At 43.7% G+C, this 26,265-nt stretch overlaps 1 protein-coding gene across 1 annotated transcript in view; it reads left to right on the top strand.

Annotated features, from left to right (window-relative positions):
- Positions 1-26,265, top strand: part of FAR1 (fatty acyl-CoA reductase 1) — a 126,010-nt gene that overhangs the window by 58,839 nt on the left and 40,906 nt on the right. Inside the window, exons 3-4 of the mRNA XM_040328280.1 lie at positions 9,091-9,266; positions 25,420-25,599. Coding sequence (XP_040184214.1) covers positions 9,091-9,266; positions 25,420-25,599 — 356 coding nt within the window. The remainder of the gene's footprint in view (positions 1-9,090; positions 9,267-25,419; positions 25,600-26,265) is intronic.

The following is a 26,265-nucleotide window of genomic DNA, read 5'->3' as shown; positions in this document are numbered from 1 at the left end:
TGGTTAGTCTTTCCAGGTGACATGAATGCTTCTCCTAGATGGCATGACCTACATTAATAATAACTCCTAACACAAATAGAATCTAGTGATAAAAATAAAATTTGGTGCAACGATCCGCAGTGTTCCCTGGTTGATTTTAATCTTGTATAATGTGTTAATTAGCTGTGCATTATTTACATCTGATCAGCACGAGTTTTTTGTGAAAATGGAAATCTTCTTTTCCCTTGATAACTCATCTCCAACATTTTGTAATATCTAATTTCTCATTTTATATTTCAATGTTTTTATTGAAGAAAAGAAACAGCGTAGTCAGCATACATAGGCCAATCTTCAAACAATTGCAGTTTCTAACAAAATAATTCTAGGCATCAAATAATATCAATACCTCGCGTAGAAAAGAACAAAAATAAAACAAACCCCTATAGGAGCCTAGATACCCTTCTAAAATCGAACTCAAGTAGGGTAAGATTCAAAAAGAAATACCAAGTGATACATAGCATGGGATCTGTATAATACTCCTGAGAACCTTAAAAGCAAACAAGGTTCTAAAGTGACCTAGTGTAATTTGAAAACCAAATACATTCAAGAGTTAATAGAAGAAAAGAGAGAGAAAGGAAAAAGAGAGGAAATAATAAAAAGGAAAAAAAGAGGGGGAAGAGTTGGAGAGAAGGAGAGTAGAAGAGGGTCATCCCAGAGCTCATTGAGGAACCGAAATATAATGAATCCACGGATCCCAGATTTTCTCGAATTTTTCAGAGTTATTATGAAGTATATTAATTTCTCATTTTAAAGGAGATTTTTAGATGAAAGTAGTGGCACATTAAATGATTCGGACCTCTTATTTGTTACAGGTATTGATATAGTGACAGCAACTTGTACTGCACTTTACGTACTCTTCAATCACATCTAGTGGCGACTGGCGCTCCAATTTATTTTTTAGGGGGGAGGGGCACGGCAAACAAACCACATGCCGTACCCACCGTCGCTCGCTCATCTGCATACCAACCCTGCGCTTGCCCCATCTAGGTCATGAGCAGCTTGGGCTCCTTCCAGCGTATACTCCTTGGCGGCCAATACGGTCGATTCTCATCTCGGCTAATCGGGTCTTAAGACCCGCTTCCAGATTCTCCTCCCAGCCAATCAGGAAGATATTCGCTACTGTCACACAACTAGGTGGGCTCAGGGCGCAGTGCTCTGCGCCCGAGCCCAGCCTTTTTTTTTAAAGCCAATTGGAGCCTCAGGTTCCAATTATGATCACATTAATCCCTGCCCCCAAGGAGCTTAAAGTGGATGTAAACCCACTCTCATCCTTTCTAAACTCCTGCCATAGTGGTTATCTATAAGGACATAGATGCCTCCTGCATGTATCCTTACCTGTCAAATGTCTCCCCTCTGTCTGTTATAAGAACTGAAAAACTGCAGGTTTCTGTGGGTGGATCTGTTGTCTGGAGCTCGGTGGGTGGAGTCGTGATTTCAGTAGACTCCCCGCCCTCCTCTACACTCCCCTTGTCAACATGCATTTTCTCCTATGTATTCCTTACACTAAATTCTGCTATGATCACCAACATCCAGTCAAAATCCACATGACTTCAGAAAAGGAGTGGGGGGTGGAAATTAAAAAAAATGCCTGTCTCCAGGCTAGTGCATGAGATATGTAAATAACCTGTCACTCACAGCAAGGGGGCGGAACGGACTAAGGTTTTTCTCTGTTAGTCCGTTTTTTATTTTTTTAAACTTAAAGTGGAGTTCCACCCATAAATATAACATTACATCAGTAGCTTTAAAAAAAATGTCATTAGTCCTTTAAGAATTTTTTTTTTTTTTTTTAGATGCCTTCAAAGTGTTGTTGCTAGGCAGAATAGTTAATCTTCCCTTTTCCTGCACCTAGGTGCTTAATGCTTCCTAACCTACACCGCACAGACTCCTGGGAATGTAGTGGGTGTAACTTTCCAGGAGTCTGTGCACTCCCCAGTCTCGAAGAATCATGTGACTTGGACAGCACAGGTGCTGAAACCTGATCTGAAACCTATTATACTGCTTGTGCAGCACTGAGCATGTGCGAGAACTGCAAGGCTGAAATCCAGGAAGTCATACAGTCTGGCTTCATGATGCCCACACTTAAGATGGCCCCAGTCAATTTCTATTTTATAAAGTGTCTAAATGCTGTAACAACCTAACAAAACGGACCTTAGTTTACAGACTAACTTTACTAGAATACATTAAGCTTGTGTATTACAGGGGTATTTATATTTAAAAAGTGAAATTGTGGCCGGAACTCCGCTATAAGAGGATTGCTCAGAGCTGGTCTAACTCTGTGTGGCAAGACTGGGCACAGATGATGGGAAATCTTATACTGTACATTGTCTGTTGGCTGTTTCATGGGAGCGGGCCCGCAAGGACTCCACACAATGTGAGCTCCCTCGCATGAATGTGTGGAGTTCTTGCGGGGAGGCCCAGAGACAGTCGCCGAGGGGCCCCAGAAAACGTGGGGATTGGGGACACTCTGTGCAAAATGAGCTGCACAGTGGAGGTAAGTATAACATGTTTGTTATTTTTAAAAAATAATTTTGTTTTCCTTTAGTGGTCCTTTTAAGACCCCTTTCACACTGGGTCGCTTTGCAGGCGCTATTACACTAAAGATGGCGCCTGCAAAGCTACCTGAAACAGCCGCTGCTGTGTCTTCGGTGTGAAAGCCCAAAGGGCAGTAAAGTCCTGCTAGCAGCATCTTTGGAGCAGTGAAGGAGTGGTGTGTATACCGCTCCTCCACCACTCCTGCCCATTGAAATCAATGCTATAGCGCTTTTAACTCTTTCTCGGAGGCTATCCGGGGGTTAAAGTGCCCCACTAGCGGCCGAATAGCCCTGTGAAATTGACGGTAAAGCGCAGCTATAAATATCGGCGCTTTACCGCCGAAGCTGCCCCAGTGTGAAAGGGGCCTAAGTCTTGGTTGATTTCCGCCGTGCGCATGTGCAGTAGTCGGTCGAGCATTTTGTCAGGCAAATTCCTCAGTGCACTGATTTCAGCCAGTGAAGGGATGTATGATGCGTTGCATTTGCGCAGTGCACACGGTTTGGAGCTCCAGCTGATTCCACGTCAGGAAGTGACAAAGGGGGCACATTCTGCCAGGTTGGTCATCTTGTCACAACACCAGCACAACAAGCTAAACTGCCCACCCCTCCTCTCTGCTGTCCATTCACAGAATAGTTTGGATTTTGTGATTGGGTTCACATAATACAAAGGTTCAGCATTTGAGCCCTGGAAAGACGCACAGTGAGTGCTTTAGTCTCGGGTCTCTGTAAAAATGTAAATAGTAAATAATACGTTTTTTGGGGTGGCATACACCTTGTTGGCCCCCTTTTTGTAAGCCATTACATTTCTGGAGTCCTTGAATTGTTTACACCTTCCACAGTTCTGCACCACTTTACCAACTTCTTTCCAAGCTTACGGTTTCTTCATCTGTAGGCGGTGGTTGTCTGTTGTTGGCGGTATGATCTACAAGCATTAAGAGTCTGGTTTCAAGTTTGTTGTAAAATGTGTTGCCAAACCACATACTTGGCAGATATTCATGTAGGCCTAAGGATGCAGGTGAAGTTGGTTACCTTTAAAACGGAGTTCCACCGTAAAAATAAATAAATATTAAGTTAGCAGCTACAAATACTGCAGCTGGTGACTTTTAATATATGGACACTTACCTGTCCTGGGCTCCCGTGATGTCGGCACCTGATCTCCCACTCAGCTCTCGGGTGCTGCCGTCCCTATCTTCAGTAAGGGAATCAGGAAGTGAAGCCTTGCGGTTTCACTTCCTGGTTCCCAACTGCGCACTGCGCGATCCCACTGGCCTCTGCTGTCTTCTGGGAGTGTCCCCCAGAAAACAGCACGCGGGGAAGTAGGCACTGGACGTGGCGTAGGTCAACATGATCTATACCCGGAAGTGTGAGCAAACAGGTATCTGCTCCCTCCTCCCCCTGAAAGGTGCCAAATGTGACCCTGGAGAGGGGTTCCAAAGAGCAGAAGTTCCATTTTTGGTTGGCACTCCGCTTTAATTTCAAAAGCCGCTTTCACGTGGGCGATCTGATCAAATCGGCCTGTCAGTTTTTCAGGTGGACCTGATCGGACCATCCAGTCTCTTCTATAGAGCGGGGAAGGTCAGTGGACACATGTCTGCTGACACTCGTCGCCATCCGATCCTGTCTGCTGAAAACAGAAGGGTTGAAGATCTATTTCCCAATCTGTCTATCAGATCGGATTGAAACACAGGCAATCTGTTTCCATCTGATTGCCCCATAGACGAGAGCGAGCTGTCTCGGTCCATGTTCTTCATAGCGGAGCAGACACAGACCTGTCATCTACACGATCAGCGGAGAGATCCCCTGCTGAGCAAGCAGATCCCGCGTCATGGAGGTGCCCGTGTGAAAGGGGTCTTACTACTTCCACAGTTCTGCACCACCTTGCCACCTTTTTGTCAAGCTTACTGTTCCTTTAGCTGTAGGTGGTGGTTTTCTGCTGTTGGAGATATGATCCAGGAGTGTCTGATTTTTAAAGTTGGTTGTTATACATGAGTGTGACCATAGGGACTAGTTGTGTTTTTTTGTTCTTTTTTTTTTTTTGCTCTGAAATTGCTTTATGATAATTATGTGGTTAGTCTGCTTTTTTTTCTCTTCCACGTCCGCCTTTGACGTCTTCCCACAGAGGTTTACCCGTAGAAATGTATGAACTGGGTTAACAGGTCCTTCACTTGTTATGCAATAAACTCCCTTTGCCTTTCCAGGTATATGCTGTATAAAAATTACAGTTTACAAAGAAAAGATACCGCGCTATCTAGGAATGTGTGAGTGGAGCAGCTAACACAGCAAGAAAGATCAATTTGCTAAAAAAAAATATTGTGAAAAAGTGTAGCGCTAGAAATGATTTGAATTCCTAGTGATGAATTCATAAATTAATTTAATTAATTAAATAAACAATGTTCATATATAACACCACGTGTGACAATGGATAGTGTTGCCATTAGTAGTAGTCCATAAACCTCCAATAAATGGATACTAGTGACAAGAAACTGGACGGAGCCAGAAAATAAAAGTGAATGAAAACGGTTCATAAAACAAAGTTCATATATGAAGAATCCAGTGACTAGGTGAATAGACAAAATCCAACGGTGATTGCTAGACAGAAGATCCACCACCACTTATGATAGGGGGCTTACCGGAGTGGATTGGACCCAGAAGGGCACTGTATCGTATTTACAAGGTTGATTGGCCTAGTGGGTATATGCCCTTCTGGGTCCAATCTATCCGGTAAGCCCCCTATCCTAAGTGGTGGTGGATCTTCTGTCTAGCAATCACAGTTGGATTGTGTCTATTCACCTAGTCACTGGATTCTTCATATATGAACTTTGTTTTATGCCCCGTACACACGATCTGAAAATTGTACGAAAAACAAATCGATCGTACGATAATCGGATCGTTAGTACAGAGCTTCCGAGAGCCGATCAGGACAGTTCATCCGATTTTATTCAATCGGACGTGCATGGAATTTTTTTTCGTACGCTGCCAGATAGTACGATTTTCATTTAATCGGTACAGCTGTTGTTCGAAAATGCAATACAAATGCATTACAACACATGACATCACTTCCGATTTTTTATTCTGCCGTACGAGAATTTTCATGACTTTAGTAAACTCATCAGATTCGACGTGAGATTAGCATACAAAAAAAAAACGTACGAGCATTCGTCCGATAATCGGATCGTGTGTACCGGGCATTATGAACAGTTTTCATTCACTTTTATTTTCTGTCTCCGTCCAGTTTCTTGTCACTAGTATCCATTTATTGGAGGTTTATGGACTACTACTAGAGGTAACACTATCCATTGTCACACGTGGTCTTCTATATGAACATTGTTTATTTAATTTATTTATTTATGAATTCATCACTAGGAATTCAAATCATTTCTAGCGCTACACTTTTTCCACAATATGCTGTATAAAAATTACAGTTAAACGTTTCACAGATTTGCTAATTTGCGTGTTTGATGGCTTTATTACGGTCGCAAAATTAAAATCGGAATTAATCTTTCTCCTAAATAGAAGTAAAATTGTGCAGTGCTAATAAACAATCCCTAACTTTAATTTTTCACATCTATTGCACATTGATTGTATGGTTTTTATGACACGTGTAAAATTAAGTTAGGGGTGGTTTATTAGCACTGCACAGTTTTATACTTGCATGATTCACAGTGTTTTCCGGATTGCTGTCGTTTTGAGGGCTGAGCACTTTGATTGTGTAGTGATAATTGGTATAATAATCGTTTTCTTAAAGGGGAAACTCTGCTCATGTAAATTATACTCGTTTTTCTCAGTGTGTGTATATAACCCCAAGAAATGTCCTCTTATTTGCTTTTTTTTTGTTCTGTTATATATACTATAAAAAAACTTTGTTATATCTGTGCAAAAAATACCAGAGCTGTCCTGTGTTCCCTTCCTTTGTTGTCTCAATGAGTCTAATTGGCCCTTCCAGTTCTTATTGCAGGGGTTGACAAATTTGCTTGGAATCTAGGAGCCAGCTAAAAAAGTTAGGAGCCAGAAAACGCACCCCGTCCCGACGAGCTTGCGCGCAGAAGCGAACACATACGTGAGCAGCGACCGCATATGTAAACGGTGTTCAAACCACCCATGTGAGGTATCGCCGCGATCGGTAGAGCGAGAGCAATAATTCTAGCCCTAGACCTCCTCTGTAACTCAAAACATGCAACCTGTAGAGTTTAAGCGTCGCCTATGGAGATTTTAAAGGGTAAAAGTTTGTCGCCATTCCACGAGCGGACGTAATTTTGAAGCGTGACATGTTGGGTATCAATTTACTCGGCATAACATTATCTTTCATAATATAAAAAAAATGGTATAACTTTACTGTTGTCTTATTTTTAATTCAAAAAAGTGTAATTTTTTCCCCAAAAAAAAGTGCGCTTGTAAGACCGCTGCGCAAATACGGCGTGACAGAAAGTATTGCAACGATCGCCATTTTATTCTCTAGGGTGTTAGGATAAAAAATATATATGTTTGGGGGTTCTAATTAGAGGGAAGAAGATAGCAGTGAAAATAGTGAAAAATTACATTAGAATTGCTGTTTAACTTGTAATGCTTAACTTGTAATACCAACGGCCACCACCAGATGGCGCCAGCTTACACATCTGGTGGTAATAACTTGTAATACCAACGGCTCACCACCAGATGGCGCCAGCTCACAAAAGCTGGCGCCCCCCCTTCCAAGCCAAGTCGCCAGGACCCTATTTCTAGTCGCCATGGCGACCTGGCGACCGGGATTTGTCGAGCCCTGTCTTATTGTATAACTATAGAATCCTATACTGCATAGACCCACCTGCTCTCCTAATCAAAGGACAGTTGGGCAGGGCTGACACCTCTCAGTCCACAACATTTCTGTGTCTTGCCAGCCCACAACAGAACTTAGGAGCAGGGTGCATTTTCAGCAGACCAGCAAGTATTTTTCCTATACAGGATCTTGGAACGGCTAAAACACAGGGAAATGTGCGTGTATTGCACATATGTCCTGCACGTGTTTTATTCACCCTAACATTCCAAAATGTAAGGTCAGATAATTAATATTGTTCTCTCCTCAGATTGCCACGTTATTTTCCGGTTTAAACACCTGTGGGAAATGTTAAATAAATAAAATCTTAAAATAAAGAAAATCCAAACTAAAATACTGTGATAGACAAAAGGGTGACTACCAAAATTCAAGGGTAAATATGTGTCAAGTTGCTAGCTCAAAAACACTAATGCTGCGTACACACGGTCGGAATTTTTCGACAACAAATGTTCGATGGGAGCTTGTTGGAAAATCCGACCGTGTGTAGGCTCCATCGGACATTTGCTGTCGGAATTTCCGACAACAAATGTTTGAGAGCTGGTTCTCAAATTTTCCGACAACAATATCCGTTCTCGTAAATTCGGATCATGTGTGGACAATTCCGACGCACAACATTCCACGCATGCTCTGAATCAAGTACGAGACGGAAGCGATCGGTCTGGTAAAACTAGCGTTCGTAATGGAGATGGCACATTAGTCACGCTGTAACGGACTGAAAAGCACGAATCGTCTCTCACCAAACTTCTGCTAACACGACTGGTATTGAACTTCCCTTTAATCATGCCATCGTACATGACCGCGTTGTTGGCATTCGGAATTTCTGTCAACATTTGTGCGACCGTGTGTATGCAAGACAAGTTTGAACATCTGTCGGGGAAAAAAATCCACAGTTTTGACGTCGGAATGTCCGTTCATCTATACGTGACATTACAGTGCGCCACTCGCTTCTATTTATAACCATCAATTCAATAATATAGCATAGCGCAACTTGTTAACACATACATGAATCTCATGTAATGCAATTAAAATAATTGCATATGACATAAAGTGCAGTACAGTGCAACATTATGCAATCCCACAGTTCATTCAATATGCATACTAGTCCAATATACGATCTACAAAGTCCAATAATCCATAGCAAGGTGGATCAAATTAGGAGAAACACCCAGAGTGTCTTCAGATATATTTCATCCCATTGTGCTCATCCTACCAGGTGAATAACCTGCTCACCTCAAACATGAAAATAAATCGCCTGTGTTGTACTATGTTCCGGGTGCAAATCCGCAAAGACCAGCTGCTTAGTTCTCTTAATTGAACATCCAATGACTCGATCTAAGTCACACCCCCCTCCCCCGCAAGTAGTATTTAAGATACAAGAGGCACAGACATGGTGTACTCCCGCTGAAACAATCTTTTATTTCCGCATATACAGACATACAATTACTAAAAACAGAGCTTGGTAAAAGCATTAAGTATCGCCAGTAGACCCTACTGAGGAAGCCCAATCACAAGGCCGCAACGCGTATAGTAGGGGGGTATAGGTGTTTGTAATCCAGTATCAGAAAAAGGAACCCCAACAATGAAAGTGTTGTGACCTTTTATCAAAATATGAAATGCTTTCTTGTGTCTGTAAACATTAGGAATTATTTGACTGAATGGTATTGTTGGTAAAATCTGTAAGTAAATGAATGTTCTCTTTTCTGCCTGCAGTTGTTTGACAGAGTGAGAGAAGAGCAACCACAATGTGCAGAGAAGCTGATTGCCGTCACTAGCGAGCTCACCCAGCCAGAGCTGGACATGAAGAAGGAAGACCAAGACATGTTAATAGAGTGCATTGACATCTTGTTCCACTGTGCAGCCACAGTCCGCTTTAATGAAACCCTTCGGTGAGTCTGAATCTTTGTAGATGTTCACAATTTTTAGCTTCATTAACCACTCGACCTCAGAAAATGTATCTCCCTTCATGACCAGGCCATTTTTTGGGATACCACAATACTTTAATTCACAATTGCACGCCATGCAACGCTGTACCCAAATAAAAATGTTGGCGCTTTCTTTTGGTGGTATTTGATAATCTCTGCAGTTTTTTATTTTTTGCGCTATAAACAAAAAAAAAAACAATTTTTGAAAATATATATATATTTTTTACTTTCTGTTATAAAATATAGCCAATAGAAAAAATCTGAATTCTCCATAAATTTAGGCCAATATGTATTCTGCTACATATTTTTCATAAAAAAATCTCAACAAGCGTATATTGATTGGTTTGTGCAAAAGTTATATAGGTATATTCAGAGAGAGTTAGGCCGGTGTATCAGTAGATAAGCTGACCTAACTCAGAATCTGCGCCGACCTATGTTTAAGTGTATTCTCAAACAGAGATTGCGCCGTCGTATCTTAGGTTGCAATATTTCTGGCCGCTAGGTGGCGCTTCCCTTGCGGTCGGCGTAGAATATGCAAATCACTAGATACGCCTATTCACGAACGTACGCCCGGCCGCCGCAGTACATTAACGCCGTTTATGTAAGAGATAGGCCGCCTAAAGTTAAAGCTAGGCCCTAGGTGGCGTAGCCAATGTTAAGTATGGCCGCCGTTCCCGCGTCGAAATTTTTAAGTCGTCCGTGAATAGGGATTTAATTAGCCGCAATGCACACTGGGAAATGTAGGCGCCCGGCGCATGCGCAGTTTGAAAACAACGTCAAAAACGTCAGGTCAAGCCCCATTAACATAAAACACGCCCTTAGACAAATTTGAATTGGGCGCCCTTACGCCCGCCCGCTTTAGGCTACGCCGCCGTAACTTAGCAGGCAAGTACTTTGAGAATCAAGTACTTGCCTCGCTAACTTACGGCGGCGTAGCCTAAACACGCTAAGCTACGCCGCCGCAAAGTTGGGCCAATCTCTCTAAATCTACCTAATAGTGTCTACAAACTATGGGATAATTTTTTTTTTTTATCACTAGTAATGGTGGCGATCAACGACTTATAGCGGTACTGCGATATTGCGGCAGATATTCTGACACTCCTGGCACTTTTTTGGGGTCCAGTGATACGAATACAGTGATGTTCACACACTCATGTTCACACACACACACACACACAGAACAATTTGGTGTTTTCTGCATTTGGTACCCTCAAGGAACTACTTGTTATATCTTAAAAAAAAAATGGGAACATTGACAAGTTTTTTTTTTTATGATGTCGCATTGTATGTGTAACTGTGGCCTCCAGCACACCTTTATTGGTTTACTTTGAATATTGCTGCTAGCAAGGTTTTACATGTGAAATTGCTCGTACTGCATCTGAACTCGTACAGACATGCACTATCTACATGCACATTTTTTATGTTTTCATGCCAGCCCTGAGTGAGTGAATAACTTGTATAGCGCTGCAAATGCGAACTAAATCGCCTCAGGGCGCTTGGCATCCATTTTCCTTCTATTTATCCTTCAGAATAGGTGGGTCTTGAGTTTTTTTTCTGAAGGCCTGGTGATCAATTTCCATTTGGATGTTAGTCGGTAATGCGTTTCCACAGTCGAGGTCCTTGGTCTGCAAATCTTCGTTCTCCTTTGGTTTTGTAACAGGCTTTGGGGATTTGGGGTCATTTTTGGTTAGTTGATCGAAGAACGCGATTGGGTTTTGGTATTTTATTTTCTCAAACCAAATATTCGGGGGCGCTTCTGTGTACGCATTTGTGCGTCAGGCATTAAATGTGACTCGGTCCTTTACGGCCAGCCAGTGGAGGGATCTCAAGGATGGAGTGATCGGTTCCCAGGGTTTTTTCCCTGTTGCCAGTCGTGCCACTGTGTTCTGGACGACTTGAAGACGGGCAATCTGTATTTTGGGAGTCCAAGGTAGAGGGAATTTGCCATAGTTTAACCTGGAGTTAATAATTGTCCCTATAACTACTGCTGTATCCTCTCGGGATGAGGGAACGAGTCTTCGTAGCTGACTTGAAGATGGTGAGATCCGCTAAGTACTGATCCTATTTGTGCATCCATTGCCATGTCAGAGTCAAAAATGACTCTGAGACTTTTGACTTTGGTGCTTGGGGTGATGGTTTGTCCCAAAATGGATGGTGGTGTGCAGGTAGTCCTGGCCAGTCTCTTTCGGTTTGCATGGAGTAGCAGGAGTTCTGTTTTTGCTCCATTGGAGTTTGAGGTGACTCTGTCATCCAGTTGTCTATCTGGGTGAGGCATTGTTCTAATACGAGGTATTGATCCTTTTTGTTGCTGATTCGAAAATAAAGTTGCGTGTCATCTGCGTAGGAGTGGTAGAGTAGGTCTTGGTTACTAATAGTTTTTAGGAGAGGGCGGAGGTAAATGTTAAATAGTACGGGCGATAGGGGTGATCCTTGGGGGACTCTGCATGACACGATGCGTGTTTCAGGAATGATGAAAACCATGGCAGATCTGAATCTGCAACTCTGGCTACTTCTGTGAGGCGAGACAGCAACAGTTTGTGGTCTACTGTGTCAAAGGCAGCACTAAGGTCCAGAAGTATCAGAAGACGGGATTCTCCGTCGTCCACTGCTTCTAGAGCATCATCCCATATTTTGAGAAGTGCTGTTTCTGTCCCGTGTCCTGGACGGAAGCCTGATTGTAGTGGGTCCAGAAGTTTGTGGGTGTCTAAATGGTCCACCGCTGACGAAGTCCAATCGGACGTAACGTGCGTACGTACGGGGGAGGAGCTTTGTGACGTCACCCGCGTCCTTTCCATTGCTGTTTGCAGCTGTACACCACGGCTACATGCCATGCTTTTTTATGATTTTAATCTCATTCGCTATACCAGACGGTAGTCCTCCAGTGGATTTCCTGTGCCTATTGTCCAGCCCAGGATTTTTGCTGTATAGTGAACCTTTTTACCCTTGGAATAAAATACAAACAGTCTACACTTCGTGTTTTCTGTTTCTTTTATATCTGATCGGATTACCTACCATTCTGCTGGATCCATCCGCATCTTCTCTCCTATGGTGAGACCAAGCTGTTTTGACCAGTTGGTAATGCTAATGGCCCATCCCATCTGATCCGATTACTTACCACTTTGCTGGATCCATCCATGTCTTCTCTCCTATGGTGAGACCAAGCTGTTTTGACCAGTTGGTAATGCTAATGGCCCATCCCATCTGATCGGATTACTTACACTTTGCTGGATCCATCCATGTCTTCTCTCCTATGGTGAGACCAGCTGTTTTGACCAGTTACGCAAATGGTCCATCCCATCTGGTAAGGAAGCATTTCTCTTGTTGGTGGCGGTTACATCACCTTTGTTTGAAGAGTTTTCGCTGTATCACTGGGTGTCATCTTCAGTTACTTTTATATGGACTTTTATTGTGCTGCACTTACATATTTTTTTCATTTGTCCAAATGATGTTGTAGTTGTTGTACTACTGCTTTCTCAACGACCTTGGAAAAGATGTTGAATGTACTAGGTGGCTTGAGTGTAAGTTTCATTTGCACTGTATGCTTGTAAATGTTAGAACAAATGTTTACATGCATACAATGTATAAATACAGCCAATCGGACTGTGAACACAAACTTTTCTAGCTTTGCTTTACGTAGCTTAAAGCGGTGGTTCCCCCTTAAAAAACAACTTTTTTTTATTCCACTGCCCCCCCACATTCCATCACGATTAAGGCACATATTTTTTTTTTCCTGCTGTACATACCTACTACAGCATATTCACCCGTGCATCCGGGTTGCGAGTCCCGCGGGAGTGGGCGTTCCTCACAGGCTGTTGATTGACGTTTTCCCCAAAAACGAGCTCTCCCCCCGTCGCGTAAGCCGCGTCACGGTTGGCGAAAGGAGCCGAATGGCGAGTCGGCGCTATACTGCGCATGCACATCGCGTTCGGCTCCTTTCGCCAATCGTGACGCGGCTTACGCGACGGGGGGAGAGCTCGTTTTTGGGGAAACGTCAATCAACAGCCTGTGAGGAACGCCCACTCCCGCGGGACTCGCAACCCGGATGCACGGGTGAATATGCTGTAGTAGGTATGTACAGCAGGAAAAAAAAAATATGTGCCTTAATCGTGATGGAATGTGGGGGGGCAGTGGAATAAAAAAAAGTTGTTTTTAAGGGGGAACCACCGCTTTAATGGATCCATAACGTAAACACTGCTGTGTTCTATTATACAGTATATAATTTATTGATATAATTTTGCTGTCTATGTCCCTCCTTGGTAGACTCGCTCCTCCATTTGTCCTGGTGGGAAATATCACCAGGATAGGAATTAAAGAGAAATGTCCCCCACCAGGATTCAGGGAAATAAACTGACAGGAGTTTGCTATCCAGAACTCTCTCTTAAAGAGTAACTAAACCCAACCACATATCTCCATTTATCACCATCAATTGTTATATTTAAATGTGCCTAAAAAAAAAAAAAATCCTCTATTTAAATAAAATGAAAAACAAAATTAAACCGTTCATCGAGCCTTCTGTAAAGGAGGCCTGCTCTTTACTTTCTTATAGCTCCATTTGTCCATTCCCCACATCTTTCCAAATCCCGCACATGCGCAGTATGCCTCTCTGGTCTATCAAGCTACTGTTACATGAGTACATTTCTCAAAGCATGCATGGTAACCAGAGTACTCTTCCCCTTCCTAGTACACAGCATGACCCACTGTAAACAGAAACTGCAGATCAGTGGCATATCCCACTCCCTACTCTCGAGTTGTGCAGGTAGCTTGTTTCACCTCCGATTTCCCTTGTGACTTTGTGCTTCCAGGTATGTGACCTGTCAGAGTTGAGAAGGGAGACAATAGCCAAAGACTCAGTTGTGGCAACATAGTCCTAGCTTTGAGCATATGAGAGCCGCTGTTCTCATCTGCAGGTGCTGCTCTGCAAGACTGTGCTCTAAGAACGTGCATTATATTGTGGCGTTGGATGGATAATACCCACACCTAGCTGGAAAGCTCACTGGTGTCCTTTCACAAAGTGAAGCAATAAATTGTCACTCATCAAATGGAGTAGAGAAACATGTATAAGGAAAAAAAGTTGGTATTAAAGAATATACCCTGGGTGATTGTGTAGTTGCACAATCAAATACAAAAAAATGCATCCCAGTGATCTATTGCTGCTATAACGCTATAAACCTACTGATCATGTGCTACTGTTAATTACCACCATTTCCCCTGCAATGTGTCATTGATAAATGGCACCCTCTCCCCTGCAGTGTGTGTGTGTGTCATTTATAAATGGCACCTTTTCTCCTGCGCTGTGTGCCAATCATACATGGCACCTTCTCCCCTGCCGATGGCTCAGTGGGCCGGTTGGAGGTCCACGGCGATCTACTTGTCAATCGCAGACAGCTGGCGCTTGACGGGTAGATCGAGACTTAGGCTGGGTTCACACTACTACACTACTTTCATCCTACTTTGCTCTGCTACATTGGTCCTACATTTATCCTACATCCATCCTACTTTCATGAACAGGATACTACTTTGGTCCGACTTCAATGATATTCAATGGGCCTGAAAAAGGATCAATGTAGGACCAAAAGTAGTACAGGGAGCATTTTCAAAGTCGGACCGACTTGTGTAGGACGCTACAAGACGCTCTCATAGGGAAACATTGAACACAGAGCAAAGTAGGATGAAAGTAGTGTAGTAGTGTGAACCCAGCCTTAGCCAGCATGCAGAGTAGCGCAGGCAGGAATCGTGTGTAATAAGATCTCTCATGTCTCGCGGCGGCTGCTCCCCGCCCCCCGGGGGCCTCTCCTCTCTTCTCGTCCATTCCCATCTGCTTGTGACATCATCTGGGATGGAAGAGAAGAGGGGCGGGGAGCCGCCGCAGCGAGACCTGAGAGAGAACTTATTACACGTTTCCTGCCTGCGCTACTCTGCATGCTGGCTGGTAAACAATGTGCCCTGATGTGCTCCGTGCCTCAATGTGGTGTCCTGTGATGGGCCCTGATGTGCTATGCCCTGTACGTGTTGTGCCCTGATGTGCTGTACCCTGTACTGTGCCCTGATGTGCACTGTACCCTGATGTGTTGTGCCCTGGGCCAGTCTGGATGAAGTCCAGAGCCACATTTTTGTCCCAGTCCAGCCCTGGCCATTCGTACATGGCACCATTTTCCCTGCAGTGTGTGCTGTTTATAAAATTAGACCTGACACACACTGCCGGGGGAAAAAAAAGGTGCTATTTATAAAGGGATTGAAGGAAAACCCGTTTCCAATTAAACATGCATAGTATGTAGTTTTACAAAAAAAAAAATCTTAGGGGCTATTAAACCTTAATCATTTTTAATTTTTCAATGATAAAGTTTAAACATTGGGATGACAGTCACCAGCTCTCTGCTCGCGGAGCACTAAGAACCAAGTGATCAGCAGTGTTTGATTGCTCAGTTCTCAGTCTTAGAGCCTGGGGTGGGGTGGACAGATATGGCATCCACTTGGGTAAGTATGATTTAAACAAAAAAAAAGTTCTCTTTTAAAACAGAACTGCACCATCCTTGAATGCCCTTATGGTTTTTCGGTCGCCAGCCTCTGTCATTGGCTGCTCCAAGATGACGTCGCTCCCATGCATGTGCAGGAGTTTCATTTGTTTTGGCATTCACTGTACAGAGGTGGACAGGAAGATGAGTAGTTTTAATGCAGAAGAGACAAAGCATGCCTCTTTTGCATTAAAAAGTTTTTTAAAACAGGTTATACTTACCTGATGTATGCAGCCCCGATCAGTCTTCTGGGGTCCCCTGCCAGCACTCCTGACTCCTCTCCCTTTCATGTACCCCCCAAGGTAAGGGGAGTACTCCTGCGAGCTCGTTACCTTAAAGTAAAATGAAACTTTACTTTAAGGTAACGAGGAACTAAAAGTCCTAGCCTGTCCTATCTGTAGACTAGCTGGATGTTTGCGAATTAGTAGAAGCTGTAATTCCCGTTGGGCTGATCTTTTCGTTTTACCTTCAACAGATTTATTTCCATACTTGCTTTCCCTCTCACTTGCCGTCTGTTGGCATTTTGCTCGTTCTGCTAAGTAATAAAGTTAATGGCCTCCCTATCTCTTCATAGTCTTCTCTTTATCTCCTGCTTGCGCATGTGAGCTAATATTACAGAGCTGAATGGCAAGCGCTTGGCTTTCAGATGGCGCCCTGTTGGAGACATCACTTTAGATCATGTCTATATGTCTGGCCTCACTGGAAGGAAGCTAATGAGCAAATTCTTGGCATTGGCGACATTTGCTAGATCAGGAGGATTCAAATGCGAAAAAGTACTGGTGCCTGCACAATGCAGCGTTCTTCTGGCGTGATCAAGCTCTAAAAGTCCCTGCCTTAAAGTGGAGGTTCACCCTAAAACAATTATATAACATTACATCCAGCATACTGCCGACATGAACAGTATGCTTGTGTTTTTTTTTTTTCCCTCTGTACATACCGTTATATTGTCATTTTCCCCCCGGATTCCGGGTTCTGATTCCCGCGGGACTGGGCGTTCCTATTCAGGAGGTAGATGATTGACGTCTGGTGAAAAACTTCCCAAGGCGCATAAAGCACGTCACCAGTTTTCTGTGAATAGCCGACCTCCGAGTCGACTCTATACGGCGCCTGCCGCGTACCGCTAACTGCGCAGGCGCCATATAGAGCTGATTCGCAGGTCGGCTATTTACGGAAAACTGGTGACACGCCTTATGCGCCTTGGGAAGTTTTTCACCAGATGTCAATCATCTAACTCCTGAATAGGAACGCCCAGTCCCGCGGGAATCAGAACCTGGAAGCCGGGGGGAAAATGACAATATAACGGTATGTACGGAGAAAAAAATAAAAAATACCAGCATACTGTTCATGTCGGCAGTATGCCGGATGTAATGTTAGAAAATTGTTTTTAGGGTGAACCCCTGCTTTAAACAGTGCCTTGAAAAAGTATTCATACCCCTTGACATTTTCCACATTTTGTCATGTTACAACCAAAAACCTAAATTTGACTTATTGGGATTTTATGTGATAGACCAACACAAAGTGGCACACAATTGTGAAGTGGAAGGAAAATGATAAATGGTTTACAATATATTTTTTATCAAATAAATATCTGAAAAGTGTGGCGTGCATTTGTATTTAGCCCCCTTTACTCTGATACTCCTAACTAAAATCAAATCATTGCCTTCAGAAGTCACCTAATTAGTAAATAGAACTAATAAGACAGGGGTTGGCAATGTGCGTGTGTGTGTGTGTGTGTGTGTGTGTGTGTGTGTGTGTGTGTGTGTACTACTGGCCCTTCTGATCCAACATAGAAAAACCTGGTGCTCAAGGCACACCAATACCCCACTGGATTTTGTAGATTTTGCAGAAAAATATATTTTATTGTGAACAGTGCCTTGAAAAAGTATTTATACCCCCTTGAAATTTTTTCCCACATCTTGTTTCAACCAAAAAACCTAAATGTATTTTATTGGGATTTTATGTGATAGACCAGGGATATGCAATTAGCGGACCTCCACCTGTTGCAGAACTACAAGTCCCATGAGTCATAGCAAGACCTGACAGCCACAAGCATGACACCCAGAGGCAACGGCATGATGGGACTTGTGAAGTAAAAGGAAAATGATTTTCAATTTTTATTTTTTTTTGCAAATAAATATGTGAAAAGTGTCAATACTTTGTAGAACCCCCTTTCTCTGCAATTACAGCTGCAAAACTTTTTGGGGATGTCTCTACCAGCTTTGCACATCTAGAGAGTGACATGTTTTGCCCATTCTTCTTTGAAAAATATCCCAAACTCTGTCTGATTGGATGGAGAGCATCTGAACAGTAATTTTCAAGTCTTGCCACAGATTCTCAATTGGATTTAGGTCTGGACTTTGAATGGGCCATTCTAACACATGAATATGCTTTGATCTAAACCATTCCATTGTAGCTCTGGCTGTATGTTTAGGGTCCACGGGCCTAGGGTTTAGTATTTTATATAAATTAGAGATGAGGCTCCTCTGTGCAGAGCCTGACAATATCAACCTTTCAAAAGGTGTTGGAGGGGGAAATTGTGGGTTTGGAGCGATAGTCAATGCATAGTGGCGTATCTGGAGTTATCCATAGAATTCCTGGCGTGGCAGATCACACATGGCCTGCAGTTCCCGCCAATGTGCGCATTTTGCGGGTCAGGGGACCTTCTAGGTTCCCAAAGTGGAAGAGGTTCTTCATGGTCCAGGGTACTAACATTTTATAGGTAAAGTTGATCCAGGGAAAATCCAAATGCCTCTTGGGGGGGATCAGGAAGGATTTTTTCCCCCCCGCTGTAGCAAATTGGATCATGCTTTGCTGTTTTTTTTTTTTCCACCTTCCTCTGGATCAACTGTGGGTATAGAATGGGTATATGGGATTGTTTGGTTGTGTTTTTTTTTGGTGGAACTAGATCAGGGATATGCAATTAGCGGACCTCCAGCTGTTGCAAAACTACAAGTCCCATCATGCTTCTGACTCTGGTGTCATGCTTGTGGCTGTCAGAGTCTTGCTAGGCCTCATGGGAATTGTAGTTCTGCAACAGCTGGAGGTCCGCTAATTGCATATCCCCGAACTAGATGGACTTGATGTCTTTTTTTCAACCTGACTAACTTTGACGTAAATTAGTGTGCGCACAAGCGCTGATTCACTTACATCAGCAGTCTGGAGTCTATTTGCATTTAAAAAATGGGTAAAGCTTTTCTCGCACCTTTGACTTCCACACTGACACAATGAGTACATGTCTCTTTGGAACTTGTCGGGTATCAGTTAATGGCTGGGCGTTTCACTCTCTGCTGTGCCTATTTCTCATAAATGCAAAGCTAGGAAGTGACACCATGTGCGGAAACACCAGGGGAGGTGGGGCAGACTGAGGCAGACGGATAGAAGCTGTGCAAGATGTTGAAATGGGCTCAAGAACACATCTAGATGCAGAGAAGAGTGTGCTCTCAAGCTTAGAAATGGCAGACATTATCTGGCTTCCTCCTGTAATTTCAGAGATTGAAAGTATACACTTATCTGCAGCGAGCTGTGCCTCTAAGCATCCTGCACGGCTCCATCTGTTTGCTCGCAGGGGCACGTCACAGAGGTGACACACACACACACACACACACACACACACACACACACACACACACACACACACACTTTTCCTAGTAGCGCTGCCATATGGAATATATTGAGAATTCCTACCACATAATTAATGGAGATTACAAAACGTGTTTTACGTCATGATGAATTGAGAATTCTCATCCTGCTATTTGTTCTCTGATGCTGACGCTTTCTTCACAACTTACTTGGGCTTCATGTACACAAGACGTTTTTACAACCTCTCCCATGTTTAAAAACGTCAGTTTTTCTGTGTTTGCAAAATAGCGCGAATTGCGGCATTTAAAGTTTGTGTTTAGAAGCGAAAAAAAAAAGATTCTGGCTAAAATGAGAATCACGATTTTTTTTAGCTCAGAGGATGGATCACGATTTTCGCGGCGTAAAATCATCTTTCACATTAAAACAAAAAAAAATTGGGCTAACTTTACGGTTTATTTATTTTTTTATTTCAGGAACGTCCCTCAGAAGGAGGGGGATCACGCGTGTGCCTGCGCAGCGGCGCAATCCCAATGCGCACGTGTCACCCGGACATGTCACATCTCCGATCGGCAGGAGGGCTCTGTGATTGGCCCTCCCGATCACATGACGGCAGTGTCCAATCACAGCCGTTATGTGATGTAAATAGAGAGCCGGTTGCTAGGCGATCCGCTCTCCTCACACAGAAGTTGTCAGTGAGGAGAGTGGATCGCTGCCGCCGGCTGGTGATCAGTGTGTATGAGCTGTTTTTTTTACAGATTTTTACACACTGATCACCAGCCTAGTGTCCCCAACACACAGTCCCCACATATGTCCCAGTAAAATCATATGTCCCAATAACTATCTGCATACACCTACGCACATCTGTACATGCTCATTTGCATGCATATGTCCGTAATCACACAAACCAATTATACACTTAACAGGATTTTTTTTTTTTTTTTACCAAAGACATGTAGTGGAATACATTTTGGCTCAAATTTTACTTTTATTTTTTTCCAAATTCCCACTTTTTTTTGCTTTTATAATGCAAAAAATAAAAACCGGAGTCGTGAATAAATACCACCAAAAGAAAGCTCTAATTGTGCGATCAAAATTATAAAAATTGAATTCGGGTACAAGACCGCGCAATTGTCATTGAAAGTGCCAGAGCGCTGAAAGCTGAAAATTTGGCCTGGAAAGAAGGGAGCGAAAGTGCCCGGTATTGATGTGGTTAAGAGTGGGGGGGGGGGGGGGAACTAATGCTGCAGAAAGAGCTCCAGAATTGAAGGCTGGTTATAGGACTTTCACAAATCACATGAGTTCCTCAAGAAAAACAAAAACCTGCATAAAGTAGCTCTGAAAATAGTGATTTTTGGCAGCCACCGTACAATAGAATGTTTAAAGTGGAGTTCCACTCAAAAAAAAAAATTTTTTTTATAAAAATGTTACTTGCCAGAAATGGCGGTTGGTATGCAGAAGTTCCTAATCTGCCTCTTCCCATACCGCGGCAGATCTTCTTCCTCGTCCTCCCTGCGTTGTCTTCTGGGGAATGGGGCGCGCTGCCGTCTGGAAACTGTGTGTATCCTAGAAAGCAGCCGCCCACTCACAAAAGCGCTGCGAGCCTCGCGCATGCACAGTAGGAAACGGGCAGTAAAGCCGCAAGGCTCCACTGCCCGTTTCCCTCAGTAAGGATGGCGCTGCCGGGAGCTGCCAGGATCGAGCTATTGTCCTCCTGGGGGGCCCGACATCGCGGGTGCCTAGGACAGGTAAGCGTCCTTATTAAAAGTCAGCAGCTACAGTGTTTGTAGCGGCTGACTTTAAAAAAATAAAATAAAAATTGTGGGTGGAACCCCGCTTTAATAAACTGTATCAAACTAATAAATGATTAGGATATTTCAACAGTGGTAGGAAAGAGATTAGACAAGAGCTATCTGCCAGTCGCACCATCTGCATTCTATTTTCCATTACTTGTATGTGTTGATCCTATTTATAGTGTGGCATTATCCCTCAAACGATGAGATCCAAGCACTATTAATGTAGGAACTCAGGAGTGCATGTGACCCCTACAGCTATCTGTGGGCTACAGGATTATCCATGCGACATGGTAGAAAGCTAAGTGATAACTTTTAAGGAAGGTGTTTTTATTTGGTGTTTTACATGTTCATGAAACGCAGGGCTAATTTGTCTTGATAAGAGAGACAGAAAAATGTAGGTTTTGACTAGGTGTACACTTAGAAATACTATGCTAAATGCTAAGCTGCTTTGTGTAATGGTTTTGCACAGAGCGGCCCCAAACCTCCTCTTCTGGGGTCTCCCCTCTTCTCCAAGTTCTGCCTGCTATGGGGCCACTTGTACAGGCTTGCTCCTGAGCTGGGCTGTGTGCATCTATAGACACTAGGGTTGTCCCGATACCGATACTAGTATAGGTATCGGGACTGATACCAAGCATTTGCCCGAGTACTTGTACTCGGGCAAATGCTCCGATGCTTCACCCGATACCTGGACAGTCAGGGTGATCAGTGCGGTGGGGGAGTTTAAAGCACCGATCACCGCTGACTGTCCTTATGTCCTCCTCCATTCCCCCTCCGTGCTGTGTCCCCCCCGCCTTGCTGCCGCCGTCATGCCCCCCTCCTTGCTGCCGCCGTCATGCCCCCCTCCGTCCTGCTGCCGTGTCCCCCCATGCTGCCGTCATGTCACCCTCCGTCCTGCCACCGTGTGTCTCCCCTCCTTGCTGCCGCCGTGTCCCTCCTCCTTTCTGCCGCTGTCATGCCCAACTCCTTTCTGCCGCTGTCATGCCCAACTCCTTTCTGCCGCTGTCATGCCCAACTCCTTTCTGCCGCCGTCATGCCCCCCTCCTTTCTGCCGCCGTCATGCCCCCCTCCGCTGGCTTCTCTCCTTTCATTTTCAACGCAGCTGAGTTTGTAGAGAAAGGGACTGGGGAATTTGTGTCCCTAGTCCGTTTCCCTGTCTCAGAGGGGAGATGTCAGTGGTCTGTTAAGACCCCTGATATCTCACCAAAGACCCCCCCCCCCCCCAACAGGGCTGATAAAAAAAAAATAAGGAATTGCAATAAATAAATGAATTGTAAAAAATAAAAATTGTAATAAAAAACACACTGACATTGTACATTTCCCCCCACCCCCCTTAAAAAAATAAAATAAAGCATTGTAAAAAAAAAAAAAAAACTACTGACACATGAGATCTAAAAAAAAGTATCGGTATCGGCGAGTACTTGATAAAAAAGTATCGGTACTTGTACTCGGTCCTAAAAAAAGTGGTATCGGGACAACCCTAATAGACACAAAAAGGCCAAACCTTTTTGACATTTGTTGCTTACAAGTTAAAATCATTATTTTCTGCTAGAAAACTACTTGGAACACCCAAACAGGGATATATATATATATATATATATATATATATATATATATATATATATATATATATATATATATATATATATATATATATTTTTAGCAGAGACCCTAGAGAGTAAAATGGTGGTTGTTCCATTACCTTGAGCCTAGCGCTCCAAACGGCTTCACCTAAGACTTGCCATTGGAGGCTCAACGAGTCTCTTTTGCGGCATGCTGAAACTAAAGATGGGCTTCTCCAGAATTTGGAAGAGTTTTTTGATTTAAATGTGGGCTCAGGCCCTGATATATCTACTGTATGGGAGGCTCATAAGGCTTTTTTTAGGGGCGAGTGCATCTCGGCAGGCTTACGGCTGAGGTCTGAGCTTGTGGTCCAGCTGCGGGCAGCGGAGGCACAGTTACTCTGCTCTCCTACGGTGGGTCGCTTGCGTATTACGGTGATTGCTATTCGCAATCGCATTAAGTCGGTAGATGCAAACAAAATTTCGAAGTCAATATTATGGTCCAAACAAAAGTTTTATGAGTATGCAGATAAGCCACATAGGATGCTTGTCCATAAGCTTTAACCCGCCCTTTTCTAAATATCCCTGATCATATCGTACAACCGCATGGCTCGCCTACATATTGTCCCCGGACCATGTCCGGAGTTTTAGGAGAATATTACAATAAACTTTACAATTGCCTGAGCACTGACCCACAGACCCAGTTCTCACAAGATGGACTAGCCGATTTCCTGTCATCTGTACATCTCCCAAGACTGTCACTAGATCACCGTGCCTCAATAAATCAACCCGTTTCCACTGAGGAACTAACTGAAGTTATTAAACACCTCCATTCATATAACGCCCCGGGCCCAGACGGTCTTCCTTATTCCTATTTACAAGGCATTTTTGCAGACCCTCGCTCCACATATGCTAACCCTCTTCGCCTCGCTACTTCAGGGCAAATCACCGCCCTCTTCTTTTTTGCACGATTCTGTAACCGTGATCCCTAAGCTGGGTAAAGATCCATCCTCCCCCCCAATAATTATTGTCCCATCGCCCTACTAAATTCGCACTACAAAATTTTCACCAAGATTTTAGCAAATAGGCTCTCTCTAATTCTACCAGCACTAATTCATAGAGACCAAGTGGGATTCGTCCCCATGCGACATGCAGGTGACAACACACGGCGTACAATTGACCTTTTTGATCTACTTAATAGAACAAGAAACCCTGCTTTGATTCTTGGTTTAGACGCCCAAAAAGCGTTGATCGCCTTAGTTGGCCATTCATGTTTGCAATCCTATCCCGTTACGAATTCTCAGGTCCATTTGTCCAAGCTCTTCGAGCCTTGTACTCCAAGCCCACATCACAAGGGGGGAGACTCAGGGTTGCTCTGTGCAAAATTATTGCACAAAGCGGGTAAGTATATCGCATTTTTTAAAAAAACAGTAAGTCTTTACAATCACTTTAATGCAGGGAATGCATTAAGGTAAAAAGTGTCCCAGCTTTAAAGGGGTTGTAAAGGTAAAACATTTTTTTTCCAAATAGCTTCCTTTACCTTAGTGCAGTCCTCCTTCACTTACCTCATCCTTCCATTTTTGCTTTTAAATGTCCTTATTTCTTCTGAGAAATCCTCACTTCCTGTTCTTCTGTCTGTAACTCCACACAGTAATGCAAGGCTTTCTCCCTGGTGTGGAGAAAGCCTCTTGAGGGGGGAGGGGGCGAGCAGGAGAGTCAGGACGCTCTCTACTTTGCAGATAGAGAAAAAAAGCTGTGTGTTAGTGGGCATACTGACACTCCTGCTCGTCCCCCTCCCCCTTAAGAGGCTTTCTCCACACCAGGGAGAAAGCCTCGCATTTCTGTGTGGAGTTACAAACAGAAGAACGGGAAGTATGGATTTCTCAGAAGAAATAAGGACATTTGAAAGCAAAATGGAAGGATGAGGTAAGTGAAGGAGGACTGCACCAAGGTAAAGGAACATTTTTTTTAAACCTTTACAACCCCTTTAAAACCACTTTAAGCTGAGAGAATTCTGTTACACAGCATAGGCTGCACACTGAATCCTAGGAGTGCAACGGATCGTCACACCACGCGATCTGCGGATTTAGCCCATAGGAGAGGTCATGGCTTCGGCTTAGCTCCGGCCATCTTGGTACACCCGGCGGCGGCCTAGGTGAGCTTCCCAGAGCGGCTTATGACACCATGCACAGCTCTCTATCTCTCACTCTCGTGAGTGCCAGAAGGGATGAGTCATACGAGGGTCAATGAGAGCTGCAGGTGTGCCTCTGTAGAAATCCAGGAAGTTACCAGGCAGCAGCTTCAGCTGCCCACAGTAAAATAGTTGCAGCCAGACTCAGTGGAGGGAGATTTCTGCAGCATATTTGGCAAGAACAGAATCACAGTAGATATAAAATATGCAAAGTGGATGGAGGGAAGCTTCAGAATGGCAAAGATGTTTTTATTACAAACTATGTGAGCAGACTGCAGTTCCTCTTTAATTCACACCTCCATACGGGGGGTAGATATTATTTTTTAAAGAGAGGCAGAGGAAGGGTTGCCATTTGGGAAAGTTACTCTAAGACGCAAAGGTCTGCCTTATTATGACCGCAGATTCTTCAATTTTGTAATGTTCCGTTTGCTTTGCCTTATTGCATTTACTGATGTCCTTCTCCCCGATTTTTGTTTTTTGCAGAGATGCCATGCAGTTGAATGTTATAGCAACACAGCAGCTGTTACATTTAGCGCAAAGGATGAAGAAACTGGAAGTTTTCATACACGTATCAACTGCATATGCCAACTGTAACCGCAAGCATATCGAAGAAGTTGTGTACCCACCACCTGTAGACCCAAGGAAACTCATCGAATCTTTAGAGTATGTATTCACTGTTATGCCTAATTTATTGTGTTTTTTTTGGGAAGTTTTAAAGGAATGAAGTTCACACAAGCAAAGTGAATGCTGAAATCCCCTCGCTGCACTATTTTAGTCTGATAGTGAGGGCTCCTCTGCTGTCAGAATACACTGGTCAGATCTGCAGACATTGGCTTCAAGCTGCTGATCGATGAAGGGTTTCCATCAGGACTGTTTGACAGAAGCCGATCTAATGATCTTTTGTGGAACAGAGGGTTACAAACCGTTTGAAATTCGATAAGTCCCTACTGAACCGGCTGAATTTCAGCGTTCTCTACTTTCCAGTCCTGTTCCATCATCCTTTTGAGCCTCTATAGCTTTAGGGTCGGGCTATGGGGGAGTCACTTGTACAAGGTCAGGAAGTTGATGTGGGCGGCTTCTAGGGTTACTGTGGGCATTGATGTGGGTGGTGAAAGGTGTACATGTGTCATACCTCCTCCTGTGTTTTTCCTGTCTTGCAGCATGCCAAAGAATAATGGCTTTCTGCAAGATTACAGGGGGAAGGGCTATGGGATTTCCTTAACGCAGGGTTTCTCAACTCCAGTCCTCAAGGCGCTCCCAACAGGTCATGTTTTCAGGCTTTCCATTATTTTGCACAGGTGATTTGATCAGTTTCACTGCCTTGTAATT

The sequence above is a fragment of the Rana temporaria genome, chromosome 11 (genome assembly GCF_905171775.1).
Source record: "Rana temporaria chromosome 11, aRanTem1.1, whole genome shotgun sequence".
NCBI lineage: Eukaryota > Metazoa > Chordata > Amphibia > Anura > Ranidae > Rana > Rana temporaria.
This window is presented reverse-complemented; position numbering and strand designations above follow the sequence as displayed.